General features: G+C 48.4%; 4 protein-coding genes across 4 annotated transcripts; 3 read left to right on the top strand and 1 right to left on the bottom strand.

Annotated features, from left to right (window-relative positions):
• Positions 1-56: 56 nt before the first annotated feature.
• Positions 57-2,824, bottom strand: DFJ58DRAFT_708356 (cytochrome P450). The gene is made up of 14 exons (XM_041383781.1): positions 2,808-2,824; positions 2,195-2,752; positions 2,040-2,136; positions 1,854-1,990; positions 1,667-1,792; positions 1,366-1,615; positions 1,191-1,316; positions 1,038-1,140; positions 899-985; positions 810-844; positions 712-758; positions 538-660; positions 455-484; positions 57-400 (listed from the first exon to the last, which is right to left on the bottom strand). Exons 2-14 carry the CDS (start codon positions 2,374-2,376, stop codon positions 217-219), a joined length of 1,527 nt encoding a protein of 508 aa, XP_041239075.1. The 5' UTR covers positions 2,377-2,752; positions 2,808-2,824; the 3' UTR covers positions 57-216.
• Positions 2,825-3,356: 532 nt separating this feature from the next.
• Positions 3,357-8,014, top strand: DFJ58DRAFT_810389 (uncharacterized protein). The gene is made up of 18 exons (XM_041391409.1): positions 3,357-3,425; positions 3,474-3,735; positions 3,786-4,238; positions 4,290-4,416; positions 4,469-4,681; positions 4,731-4,937; positions 4,986-5,120; positions 5,171-5,291; positions 5,346-5,790; positions 5,847-5,972; positions 6,017-6,134; positions 6,184-6,707; positions 6,756-6,882; positions 6,935-7,131; positions 7,183-7,319; positions 7,369-7,477; positions 7,533-7,676; positions 7,736-8,014. Coding segments are annotated over exons 1-18 (3,642 nt in total). The 5' UTR covers positions 3,357-3,423; the 3' UTR covers positions 7,931-8,014.
• A 70-nt stretch (positions 8,015-8,084) lies between these two features.
• On the top strand, positions 8,085-11,147 carry DFJ58DRAFT_810385 (uncharacterized protein). Its single transcript, XM_041391408.1, is given in 11 exon segments — positions 8,085-8,202; positions 8,259-8,430; positions 8,482-8,660; positions 8,680-8,777; positions 8,832-9,164; positions 9,260-9,358; positions 9,415-9,654; positions 9,705-10,282; positions 10,339-10,606; positions 10,660-10,869; positions 10,929-11,147. The coding sequence occupies 11 exon segments, from the start codon at positions 8,169-8,171 to the stop codon at positions 10,950-10,952; spliced, it is 2,235 nt and encodes a 744-aa protein (XP_041239073.1). The 5' UTR covers positions 8,085-8,168; the 3' UTR covers positions 10,953-11,147.
• A 232-nt stretch (positions 11,148-11,379) lies between these two features.
• On the top strand, positions 11,380-12,518 carry DFJ58DRAFT_718351 (DASH complex subunit Dam1-domain-containing protein; the record flags this gene model as incomplete). Its single annotated transcript, XM_041384463.1, has 6 exons — positions 11,380-11,652; positions 11,713-11,755; positions 11,806-12,062; positions 12,210-12,276; positions 12,332-12,432; positions 12,483-12,518. 6 exons carry the CDS (start codon positions 11,380-11,382, stop codon positions 12,516-12,518), a joined length of 777 nt encoding a protein of 258 aa, XP_041239072.1.
• Between the last annotated feature and the right edge of the window lie 103 nt (positions 12,519-12,621).

The following is a 12,621-nucleotide window of genomic DNA, read 5'->3' as shown; positions in this document are numbered from 1 at the left end:
CGACACGGCCAAGACGCGGCACGATGTCCCAATTTATCAATCAACTTCACACTCATGAGGCTGTGTCTGGACTATGAATGATACTTAGTCCGAAAGTAAGGAAGTTTGCATCTAAGCTACAGCACCAGTGCTAGTACTTAAAATACTTGAAACTCGAAACCAAATAATATTTATTATGAGGTGACCTGAAGTAGATCCCATCATCTTCAAAGTTTCTCACACGACGTCAGGATCATCCTGCATCATCCGCCTGAGCTCGGTCTCCGGAGCCCTCACCTTGAATTCAATAAAGGATGGCTGGTTCTCTCCCCTCATGAACGCCATGTCATCCAGCGATTTCGTAGCATCCAAAGTCAGACGGAAGGCCCAAAGAATAAGGAGAGAGGTAATGAACACCGATCTGCAGCAATCAGGGTGAACTTGGAAGGTCATATGCGTAGAAGGAAACACTTACCTGGTCGCAACGTATTGACCGGGGCATACGCTTAAAACAACGAGTCGGTCAAAGTTCAAGCGTACAAAAGAGCGGTTGTTTACCGACGACCAAACCCGAAGACAAAGAATTTAAGATCGTCCCCAAGGCGACCTTGGTCATTAATCCAGCGCTGAGGCTTGAAAGCATGGGGTTCCGGGAAGACTTTTGGGTCTCGAGAGATGGACCTGATGCATTCTCCGTCAGCCCCGTGTTACTTTTTATCTTGAAGGACCCACCAATGATGACCGATTACCGTAGTCCCAGCTGGAATGCAATAGTTTCTCTGATGGGCCAGATGATCATTCTCATATTTAGTCAGTCAGAAACTACTTGCCCAAACCACCTCCTTGGTCGTTCGGTGAGCCAACCCTGCCGTGTGAAGTTGTAAACTTCAAGTTTAGGACCGACAATGATGATACCTACCGCTGGGAACCAACGGTCTCCATCTCAAAGCCTCAGAGATGAAGGCATGCAGTAGAGGGAGGGACTGCTCGTCAGCGAAAGTCGGTGCTGCAGTGGAGACATCCTTAAATTGATACGCCTGCAATGGGAACCAACCTACCTCGATGACTTCCTACGACCGCGTCCAGCTCGGCCTGGACTTTAGCTTGCTCATCGGGGAAACATGCGGCTGCCATGAGCACTGTGCATATCGCCAAAGTAGTCTGGGGTCTTCGATTCATATATTCAAAAACAACAATATAGTACACCTTACCGTATCAAATCCTGCTGCATAGAAACTGCCAGCAATAAAAGCCATCTCCGACTCTGTCAAGCCATGGAGTTGGACGTTTTCTAGCATATGTTTCACGAACGAAGGGCCGATGTCCACATTGCTCTGCTGCGGAAGGATTCAAACACCGCGTGAAGATTGGCGAGACAATGCGTACCATTTGCCGTTTTACGCGGTTCAGCTGATCAGTGTTGAGCTGCCTGCTCCTCTCAAACCCCCGTTTCAACTCTTGGCCATACCAAGGAATGTATTTGAGCCATGGGATTGCGTCAACAAGATAAGCACCAGGGCGCAGGGTTTTACGAAGTAATTTAAAGTTCTCCCGGATAAGTCTGGCTTCAGGATCAGTAGCAGATGTAGACGTAGTCTTTCCGTATGCAACTTTCGTAATCGTTGTTGCAGCATAACTTCAAAACACTCATGAGTAACACACTGTGATACAATAGGACAGCGCTTACGTTGCCGCATGGTTCTGGAAGTTGGCTGGATCTTCAAGAATGTCAAGGACCATGTTCTTTGCATGTGACATCTGCAGGGGCTGATATTCCTCAGCTGATTTAGGCTGGAGATGCGTATGAAGTGCTCTATATCACGTCGGAAGATAAGTTTGAGGCCATTCGTGTAGTGTCGCGGAAACGAACGAACCTACGCATCCGACGCCACATGCTCCCAGCAGGTGTGAGGATGACGGAAAGTCCACCATTAAGAATTTCTCCAGCAGCAACGAGGCGAGGGCGATCAGCGAGTGACCCTCCCTGCTTCTCCATGATATCCACAACGGCCTGCAATATGCTGAGCCTGGACATGATAAGTCGGCTTGGAGGGACTCACGTTGTGACGGCCGATAATAACGATTTTCTCAGTTCCTGAGCGAATGGTGATTAGAGGACCGTGCTCGTCAATCCATCCTGCGACAGTGAGAAATGGGCTGAACGGCGATAGCACACAATGAACATCAAAGCAAGGAGTGAAATGTGAAACTTTACTTGCGAGGGGATATGAAGTGTCCCCGAAGTCTCCAAGTGAAAGGGGAGGGTGGAAGAGGGAGGGCGCTCTCTGATTTTGCGAGGAAAGCCCGATAAATCGCTCCTACTACCCCAAGAGAAGCCGCAGTACCGAGGACAAGCTGCGTGTTGTCAGAAACGCGCAGGTCAGGCAGCTGTAACATGATTGAAACGCAAGGACGGGAGGGAACTGGTGGCAACTTGAGTTACGAATGGCCTTGTAAATACCGCGTTCCAATTGTGCAATTATTGATACCTGACATCTTCGAAACGTCAAATTCAGCAGCTAGCGCTGACCGGTCGATGACCGCCGATGAGAACGGAAAGGGTGTATTAATACGTCACACCTACATAGGTTGATAAGGCATTAATGTCAGCATCCACGCCATGCGGTGATAACACTGGACTTTATAAGATGTGAATGAACCTTGCTGACGACAGACGGTCATGGCTGTATACGTGGCAGATGGTAGACGTCACAAACGACACATAAATTACTGGGTATGCGACGGTGGCTTTCAAATATGACTGTTGTTGACTCTGAATGTGGAATCGTTCATTGTTCTGCGTGGCTGAGCGACATAGTATCCCTTACAACTTAGTATATTGTCATGCCATGCAAGCGTTTGAAGTACATGAGCACCTATTACGTAGTAGCAGGAGCTGCGCGGTTGAGGGGTCCACAACACAGAGCCTATAACGACAGACGGGCACTTGTTGAATGCGAGAATTGTACGAACCACGAAGTTTGCGAGGAGGGCGGCGAGGAGAACACTGGGTCAAAGAGATGTTCGCCAACACACCGAAGAAGTAAGGAAGCTGGTTGAGTGGGGTCCCAAAGAGGAGCATGTAGTGTACTAGACGATACGCTAGAGGAGAAGTGGTGACCAGTGGATGTCTAATATTTGCCATAGATCGATTACATACCTACAGATGACACCATGCAAGACGGACGCCAACACACGATAATGCGTGAGTTGATTTTTACCCACCAAGTTACTATGACCCAGTCAGGCGGCCGAGCTCAGGCCACTCAACACATGGAGTTCACTTGAAGATACTAGGCTCGGAATCAATAAATGTTATTGGATTGGGTAAGCTGAACTCCAGAGTCTGAGAACCAAATTTTGCCACGACCTACGTACGGTATAACACGCTTGGTCAAAACAATCTAGACAGAAGACTCGCAGCATCTGGGTACCCGGCTGAACATGCAAGTATCAGGTTTGGTTTTTTGAATTTTTGCTAACATGCACTGCAGGGCCTCTGTCACCGTGCAGTCTAATGAGATTGCTAAAGCCAGCTTACATGTCGCCCTTCCGTGGTACACGCATTTGTACACCATTCCATTCCTCTCGCTCTATCCGCTTCTCGCGTATGCATATTATATCAAGTATGATGACTGGTTGAAAAGCGAGGAGTGGACTTTTCTGGCTTGTGTATCTCTGGGCGCAGGTCATGCTTTAAGTTTCCTGGTCACTCGTTGGAGTGCTAGCGCGAAAGCATGGATAACAACGCGAAAGGTGTGCATTTATGTTTGAAGATTTAGATAACATCCTCATATATTCTAAAGGTGCGGTCTATCGAGGATGCAGACTGTATACGCTTGGTTCCTCACGTCCATCGTGGTCAAGGCGACATTGTCCCATTGCTCAAGGGTGTTCCATCAGAGCCAATGTCCTACACGTTCAACTACCAGCGAGATACTTACGTTGTAGCCAGCAAGAATCCCGTCGTATTTACTCGCCTCCCGTACCCATCCACCCAGCGCCCACCACTGTCTACCTTTTTACACCCTACTGGCCTTAATCTGGATACAATTCCACCCTTGAAGTCGCTATATGGCAAAAACGAATTCAACATTCCGATCCCCTCCTTCTCGGAGCTTTTCGCTGAACATGCGACGGCCCCCTTCTTCGTTTTCCAAATATTTTGTGTCGCACTCTGGTGCCTGGATGAGTATTGGTACTACAGCTTATTCACGCTATTCATGCTCATCATGTTCGAGTGTACTGTTGTCTGGCAGGCGCGTTTTCCCCTTTCCTATTAACAACTCCGAAGCTAACTTCACTTGTAGCGTTTGAAAACTCTGACAGAATTCCGTACGATGGCTGTCGCTCCGTATCCCATGCAATGCTATCGGCATTCACAATGGATTACTATACAGTCAGACGAGCTTCTCCCTGGAGACCTTGTTTCTGTTGGTTAGTGTCATTTATCCGTTCGCGATATTACTTCACTGACGTATCATCACAGCACGACAGCAGTTTGAAACAGTAGTTCCTGCTGATATTCTTCTCGTCCAAGGCACATGTATCGTCAACGAAGCTATGTTGTCGGGAGAATCTACGCCGCTACTTAAGGAATCCATACAGCTTCTCGATAGCAGGGACAAACTTGACGTCGACAGCGCGCACAAGAACGCAGTCCTGTTCAGTGGAACGAAGGTGCTCCAAGCAAGCCCAACGGGTACGTTGAACACTTACAGTTTACTTCAATGTTGTCATTCGGCTCTCAGGTCAAGGACAAGTCACTGCAGCAACTCCGGACGGTGGATGCCTAGGTCTTGTTTTGAGAACCGGTTTTGGCACAGCCCAGGGGCAACTTGTAAGGACGATGATATTCTCAACTGAACGCGTATCTGCGAATAATCTCGAATCGTTCCTATTTATCGGATTCTTGCTTATCTTCGCGATCGCCGCAAGTTGGTATGTTTGGGTAAAGGGTACGTGTCATATCTTGTGTACCGGCCACTAATCACGAGTATGCTTAGGCATCGAGCGCGATCTGAAAAAGTCCAAGCTCTTGCTTGACTGTGTACTTATCATTACGAGTGTCGTCCCCCCAGAATTGCCTATGGAGCTTTCTTTGGCCGTGAATGCATCCTTGGTTGCTCTATCAAAATTCGGTAAATCAAATTTCATTTTCCATAGTACTCTATCTTACTATTTTCATCAGCCATATTCTGCACCGAGCCATTCCGTATCCCGTCCGCTGGTCGCGTTGATATTTGTTGCTTCGACAAAACGGGAACTATTACTGCAGAGAACTTGGTCCTAGAGGGTGTTGTTGGCATAGAGTTAGTATTCCATATCTAATCGACATCTCCCCTCTAATATTCACACAATTCTAGCGGGTCGGACAAACTGAAGCTCGTGGACGTCAAGGACACTGCCAAGTATACCACTCTCTGTTTGGCTGCTGCACATGCACTTGTTCGTCTCGATGATGGCACGGTTGTTGGAGACCCAATGGAGAAGACGACGTTAGAAGCTCTTGACTGGCAGATTATGAGCGGCGACCAAGTAGCGCCATCTTCCGCCAAGTCGCCCAGTGCATCGAGGGTTTTTATTCGGCGCCGTTTCCAGTTTTCGTCGGCTCTCAAGCGCATGTCCACCGTGTCGAGCTTGCCCAGCGGCAAGGTCCTCGTCTCCGTTAAAGGTGCACCGGAAACGATCAAAGGCATGCTCGCAGAAGTTCCCGAATGGTACGATGCGACATACAAGTGGTATACTAGGCGTGGCAGTCGTGTTTTGGCATTGGGAACGAAGGAGATCGGCACCATATCGATCGACAAGGTTAGTCATAGTCTGGTAACTGCATCCGCGTTATTAACGGTTAACGGTTGCTGTAGATCAATAAACTATCCCGCGAGGATGTTGAGAGCAGCCTTATGTTTGCAGGATTTTTAGTCTTCCATTGTCCTCTCAAGCCAGATGCTATTGAAACACTCAAGATGCTTGCCGACTCGTCACACAGGGTAAGCCGTCGGTCCGCTATGGAACTTTACTTATCGCAAAATAGTGCATTATGATCACTGGCGACAACCCATTGACGGCAGTCCATGTCGCGCGTGATGTCGAGATCGTCGATCGTGACGCGCTGATTCTGGATTTGCGAGAGAACCCCAAAGATGAAGCAGGTGAGTTGATTACCATTGCAGCCAGTACGCGCAGTAACATTTGTCATAGATTTGGTCTGGCGCACTGTGGATGAAACTAAGATTATTCCAGTGGATCCGTCTCAGCCTTTGGACCAACGCCTCTTCGACGAGTACGATATCTGTGTTACCGGTGCTGCCATGAAGCAGTTCGAATCTCGCCCTTCATGGAATGACCTGGTACAAAACACCTGGGTTTATGCTCGTGTCTCGCCTACGCAGAAGGAATTTATCCTTACCAGTCTTAAGATGCTTGGCTACACTACGCTCATGGCTGGAGATGGCACCAATGACGTCGGTGCACTCAAGCAGGCTCATATCGGCGTAGCTCTTCTAGATGGCACACCCGAGGACCTCCAGAAAATAGCGGAACATCAGAAGGTCGAGCGGATTAAGAAAGTTTACGAGAGCCAGCTGAAGATGTCGGCGAGGTTTGGACAGGTGCCACCGCCTGTACCTCCTGCCATCGCGCATCTCTACCCAGATGTTGTTGAGGCGCAGAAAAAAGCTGCAGAGAATTTACAAGTCGCGCGTAAAAAGAATCCGATGGAGAAGGTAGGGTCTGTAGTCTTTGTGAGGGTTGGCTGGCTGACGATATTTCAGTTCGACCTTGCTTCGATTACTGACGCTATGGCCGACATGGAAGGCGATGAGGATGTTCCTCAGATCAAACTTGGAGACGCTTCATGCGCCGCACCATTCACATCGAAGCTGTCCCACGTCGCTGCCAGTGAGTTTGCATAACGCTTACTACCGAGAGTGCCTACTAAACTTAGGAATAGTTACACACATTATCAGGCAAGGTCGCTGTACCTTAGTCGCTACTATTCAGATGTACAAGATTTTGGCTCTGAATTGCCTTATCACCGCGTACAGCTTGTCGGTTCAGTATCTTGATGGTATCAAGTTTGGTGATTATCAGGTAACCGTTAGCGGGATGTTGATGTCCGTTTGTTTTCTCTGCATATCTCGGGCTAAGGTGCGTTCTTGCTTGTCTTTTTTTTTGGCCGTACTGAGTGTTCGACAACAGCCGGTTGAAAAACTTTCCCGGGAGAGGCCGCTAGGCAACATCTTCAATCTTTATGTGCTATTATCCGTGCTGCTCCAGTTTGCCCTCCACATTATATCGCTCGTTTACATTACGAACTTGTCGCATATGCTTGAGCCGTAAGTCTCGATCTAATTTCATTCCGAAAATATACTGAGTCCTGTACAGAGCTGGTGTGATCGACCTCGAGGCGAAGTTCGAGCCCAGTCTCTTGAACACCGCCATCTACCTTCTGGGTCTCTCTCAGCAGGTCTCGACATTTACTATCAACTTCCAGGTAATTTATTTCGCCGAGGACGTTGGATTTGATCCATTGACGGGATGTCTTATAGGGTCGCCCTTTCCGTGAGGGAATCCGCGAGAACTCGAGCTTGTACTGGGGGCTTGTCGGCGCTAGTGCTGTTGCATTCTCTGGAGCTACAGACTTCATGCCCGAGTTGAACCGATGGCTACAGATTGTCGAGATGGAGGGACTGGTGCGTCACTTTCCTGATTTTTAGCATGAAATCTTATGGTTGTTCTCTCATCTGTCTAGTTCAAGGTGAAGTTAACCAGCGTCATGATCGCCGACTTTGTTGGTTGTTGGGTAATTGAGAAGCTCTGCAAACGCCTGTTTGCAGATCTCGAGCCAAAACCGTTAGTCACTCGGGGTAGGGAAAGGAGAGAGGCGAGACGAAGGGAAGAGGCTAGACTAGCAGATGAGGCAGCCACAGAGAAGAAAGCTCAGTAAAGACGCTGCATACATGTAGCTAGATATCTTCCCTACGCAAAGCTTTCAAGATCATAATACTATCATAGACTTTTCGAAGTGAAATCGGGTGACTTTAAGCTCCGCCTGAAAGACATCCCAATTGGTGCAGATAGATTATACTTTGGAGTGACGTTGCAAGTACTCGTGTTCAGGTCAACTCACAAGCAAAACAGTCGCGTCCTTGTAACTTTATTCGAACTCGTACGGTGGTGCCGAGATGCTCAATTTTGAAGATGTCGAAGAGCGGGATGGTTTGTTTCATTGATATCTTGCTTTAATCCAGTTTATATTTGACTTTTGGTTTCAGGTGTTCGTCTTTCGTGGAATGTATGGCCCTCGTCTCGGATAGAGGCAACGCGGACTGTGGTCCCGATATCAGCGCTTTATACTCCATTGAAGCAACGAGAGGATCTTCCTCCAGTATTATACGAACCCGTGACGTGTAAACCCCCTTGTCGTGCTATTCTCAATCCGTATTGGTATGTCTCTTCTCTTCCTTACTCAAATTATACTAATGATGCGCCATGCAGTCAAATCGATATCAGAGGCAAACTATGGATTTGTCCGTTTTGCTTGACCCGCAATCCTTTCCCGCCACATTATAAAGATATCTCTAACACCAATCTACCCGCCGAACTACTTCCAAAGTACACGACGATTGAGTACACGCTATCTCGTCCCGCTCAGGCTCCACCCGTCTTTCCTCTTTGTCGTCGATACCTGTCTAGATGCCGAAGACCTCAAAGCACTCCGTGACGCCCTTGTTGTCAGTCTCAGTTTGATCCCACCATATGCATTAGTTGGTCTCATTACGTTCGGCACAATGGTACGTACACTTATTTGTTTTTTCATCGTTCAAGCTCAATGCTTCGACTACCAGACACAAGTTCATGAATTGGGCTACGCAGAGTGCAGCAAATCATACGTCTTCCGTGGCGGCAAGGAGTACACGCAGAAACAGATTCAGGATATGCTCGGACTCAGTACAACAACTCGCGCTGCACCCCGCGCTGGCCAACCCATGCCCCAACAAGCTTTTGGAGCAGCCCGTTTCTTGCTTCCTGTTCAGCAATGCGAATTCCAACTCACTGGCATTTTGGAGGCACTCGCTCGTGACCCTTGGCCTGTTGCCAATGACAAGCGCGCTTTGCGTTGCACTGGTGTGGCCGTCAGTGTAGCCGTTGGACTCTTGGAGGTGCGTATATTGATTGTGGTGAGAAGAGTGTACGGGTGATAACATATCTCAGACGACTTTCCCTAACACGGGTGCACGTATAATGGTTTTTTGCGGGTGGACCTGCAACGGAGGGTCCAGGCATGGTTGTCAGCAATGAACTCAAGGAGCCTATCCGCTCTCATCACGACATCGAACGGGACAGCGTCAAGCACTACAAACGTGCAGTAAAGGTTTGTCCTAGATCAGTGAGACAATGGCGATGGCATCATAGTTCGCTTTGTTTTAGTTCTATGAAGGTCTGGCGAAGAGAGCATCCAACAATGGCCACGCTGTCGATCTGTTTGCTGGTTGCTTGGATCAAGTGGGCTTGCTAGAGATGAAGTCATTGCCAAACTCGACGAACGGTGTCATTGTCCTATCCGATTCGTTTGCTACGTCGATCTTCAAGCAAAGCTTCTTGCGTATGTTCAATAAGGACGACCAGGACTTCTTGCAGATGGGTTTCAACGCGACGTTCGACGTACAGGCAAGTCGCCTCGCATACTCTACATGACGTTTTGACTTCAATTTATTTAGACAACGAAAGAACTGAAGGTTTCTGGCCTTATCGGACATGCAATCTCCGCCGGGAAGAAATCTGCATGCGTTGGCGAGACGGAAATTGGTATTGGTCAGACGTCAGCCTGGCGAATCAACTCCATTACTCCTAGGACATCTGCTGCCATTTACTTCGAGGTCGTTACTCCTGCGGGCCAGGCATTGTCTCCGGGATCAAGGGGTCTCATTCAATTCGTCACTCATTATCAGCACTCGTCTGGGCAGATGCGTTTGCGTGTCACCACGATAGCTCGAAATTTTGCAGAAGCGAACTCTCCTAGCATCGCTTCTTCCTTCGACCAAGAAGCCGCTGCCGTACTTATGGCAAGGATAGCAGTCTTCAAGGCTGAAATAGACGACTCACCAGACGTTTTACGTTGGCTCGACCGCATGCTCATCCGTCTCTGCCAGAAGTTCGCAGATTACAGAAAGGAGGACCCTGTCAGCTTTAGACTGACGGATAATTTCAGTATCTATCCACAGTTCATGTTCCATCTCCGGAGAAGTCAGTTCTTACAGGTGTTCAACAACAGTCCCGATGAGACTGCATTCTACAGGTCTGTACCTCTGCTGTGCGGTGCAATATTTGGATGTTAAAAGGTCACATGAACAGACATATTCTCAACGAAGAAGACGTCAACAACTCGTTGATCATGATCCAACCTACGCTGATGTCATACACATTCGATGTCGAGCCCCAGCCTGTCTTGCTCGACAGCGTCTCTATCAAACCCGATGCCATCCTCCTTCTCGACACCTTCTTCCATATTCTTATTTTCCACGGTGAAACGGTGGCCCAATGGAGGAAGGCAGGTTACCAAGATCAGGATGGGTACGAGAACTTCAAAGAGCTGTTGGAGAACCCTGTTACAGATGCTCAGGTGCGACGATTCAGCTATGTGCTTTCAACTCACTTTGACGGCCGTACACACAGGACTTACTGGTCGACCGCTTCCCTATACCACGTTACATCGTCTGCGACCAGGGTGGCAGTCAAGCTCGATTCCTGCTATCGAAGCTCAATCCGTCGACGACACACATGTCGACATCGATGTATGGCACTGCACAAGCCGCGGGCGCTGGCCAGGCGATCTTCACCGACGATGTCAGCTTGCAGGTTTTCATGGAGCACCTGAAACGCCTGGTAAGGGTTTCTCTGTTACTGGTACTCCGATATACGCTTACGAGGGCCTTTTTTACTAGGCTGTGGGTGCACAGACAAACTAGATTGTTGTTTGTCGACGGTTAGATGTCGTTTTGTGCACTGGACGCTGTTTATTTTTCCGCGTCCGAGCTAGCTTTTCGATTATAGTAATGTTGGTAGTCTATCGTAAAATGTCCATTTTTCTGGTTTCGTTGTCTCGATGCTTTGTAATTCGGATGTGCATACTGTTTGAGGTCCGCAATCTTGTCTAATCGGGGACAAACTCTCTGTGGTTCATGCATCATGGATCAGATTGATCAGACTTTCATCTTGCGTACGAAATGACCTGTGTCTACATACTTTCAGCTGTGTATCCCTTCCTTTGTCTGTTCAGTGCCGTGTAAGTCTCTAGACTTTGAAGTTTTGGTATAAAAATAGCGTGATCAATGGAGACGCGTCAAGCACGTGCCACAGCACTCTCTAATCTTCTCTAACGGTGTTAGCCTCGCGATGCCCGGACATACGCCGCATAGAACACCTCTTAAACGTGTCTCCCAAGGATCTCTCTTCGCTCTCTCGCGATCAGGCAACAACCCTGATGCACCTCATGGCCTTGGCTTCATCGAGCCTGTAATGGCAGAGCTAGTTGACGAAGTTGAGGCGCTGCAGGCGAATGTAGAGGGCCTCAGGAACCTCAGCAACTCTCTGAGGACATTCAATGAGAGCTTCGCAAGCTGGCTATATGTCATGGACATGAACGCCCTTACGGTGGACTGGCCGCAGGTGAGCCCTGGTACTTCACGATGATCGAGTATGTCGACTGATCTCTTGTTAATCTCCCAGGCTCCAACGGACGCGTCGTTCCGGCTGGCTAAGCGACGAGCAGGTGCGTTGTGTAATACATTTACCATGCGTTTGAGATGATATATCTATTAGAGGAAAACGCCCGTTTGGCTGAAGAAGCTGCTCTGAAAGCAGCATCAGCTGTTCCGCCGCCGCCAGACTCAGAGGCAGACAAGACGACATTCAGCGAACACCAAGAGTTTGAAACGACATACACAACAAATGCTACGACAAGGAATACTTCTACTAGCATTGCGAAGAGCACATCGACAGGCATTCCCAGGAAGAAGGCTAAACCAAAGCTCACTGCGAAGGAGAAAAAGGAACGATCGGTGAGCACTGATACATGGGTCATTCTCTTCTCGATTTTTGATCGTCTTTGCAGCTTTCACTTGAGAAGATAGTAATGTCTCTTCCCCTCGAGTTTCGGGGGTAGTGATCCGGCACGTATACTCAATGATGGTACGAGACTGTTTATTGAAGGATAGACGTTCTAGGGTCTTCGACGTAACATGGAATCTGTAATAGAATTCATGATGGACAGCGATGGACGAGGCATCAAACGTGGGTAATCCCTCCTTGTTGCAGTATACATTGGCTCACTGTTCCTTGCACGCAGTCATCGAGCTCATCAAACCTCCCGATCTCAATCAGGCACGTGTCAACAAATGTTTGATTGCTTTAGTGAACCGGAAGATTGTCCAAAAGGAAAACAGTACTGTATGGCACAACCACTCGAGCAACAACGCATTCTCCTAATCTTCGAACAGGGCACAGTACTTTACCATTGGACCGGGTTATCGTGAGATCCAGTGTAGTGATGTGTGGATGCTCTCCAACATCCTTGGTTCTTGCGCCCTTTCGGATTTGTGCAGTGACTGCGCACGATTTATTTGATCTCATCAATGC

This window comes from Suillus subalutaceus (genome assembly GCF_016647625.1).
Source record: "Suillus subalutaceus strain FC151 chromosome Unknown DFJ58scaffold_134, whole genome shotgun sequence".
NCBI lineage: Eukaryota > Fungi > Basidiomycota > Agaricomycetes > Boletales > Suillaceae > Suillus > Suillus subalutaceus.
The sequence above is the reverse complement of the archived record's forward strand: the minus strand, read 5'-3'. Positions and strand labels throughout refer to the sequence as shown.

Bases quoted from the DNA above. Each gene is read 5' to 3' on its own strand.
- DFJ58DRAFT_810385 (XM_041391408.1), top strand. From the start codon at position 8,169: ATGCTCAATTTTGAAGATGTCGAAGAGCGGGATG. The intron at 8,778-8,831 runs GTACGTACACTT...TTCGACTACCAG, and splicing joins TCATTACGTTCGGCACAATG to ACACAAGTTCATGAATTGGG. The intron at 9,165-9,259 runs GTGAGAAGAGTG...CCTGCAACGGAG, and splicing joins AGGTGCGTATATTGATTGTG to GGTCCAGGCATGGTTGTCAG.
- DFJ58DRAFT_810389 (XM_041391409.1), top strand. The intron at 4,239-4,289 runs GCGCGTTTTCCC...CTTCACTTGTAG, and splicing joins AGTGTACTGTTGTCTGGCAG to CGTTTGAAAACTCTGACAGA. The intron at 5,292-5,345 runs GTTAGTATTCCA...ACACAATTCTAG, and splicing joins GAGGGTGTTGTTGGCATAGA to CGGGTCGGACAAACTGAAGC.
- DFJ58DRAFT_708356 (XM_041383781.1), bottom strand. From the start codon at position 2,376: ATGTTACAGCTGCCTGACCTGCGCGTTTCTGACAACACGCAGCTTGTC. The intron at 1,616-1,666 runs GTAAGCGCTGTC...AGTGTTTTGAAG, and splicing joins TTCCAGAACCATGCGGCAAC to TTATGCTGCAACAACGATTA. The intron at 1,317-1,365 runs GTACGCATTGTC...ATCCTTCCGCAG, and splicing joins ACCGCGTAAAACGGCAAATG to CAGAGCAATGTGGACATCGG.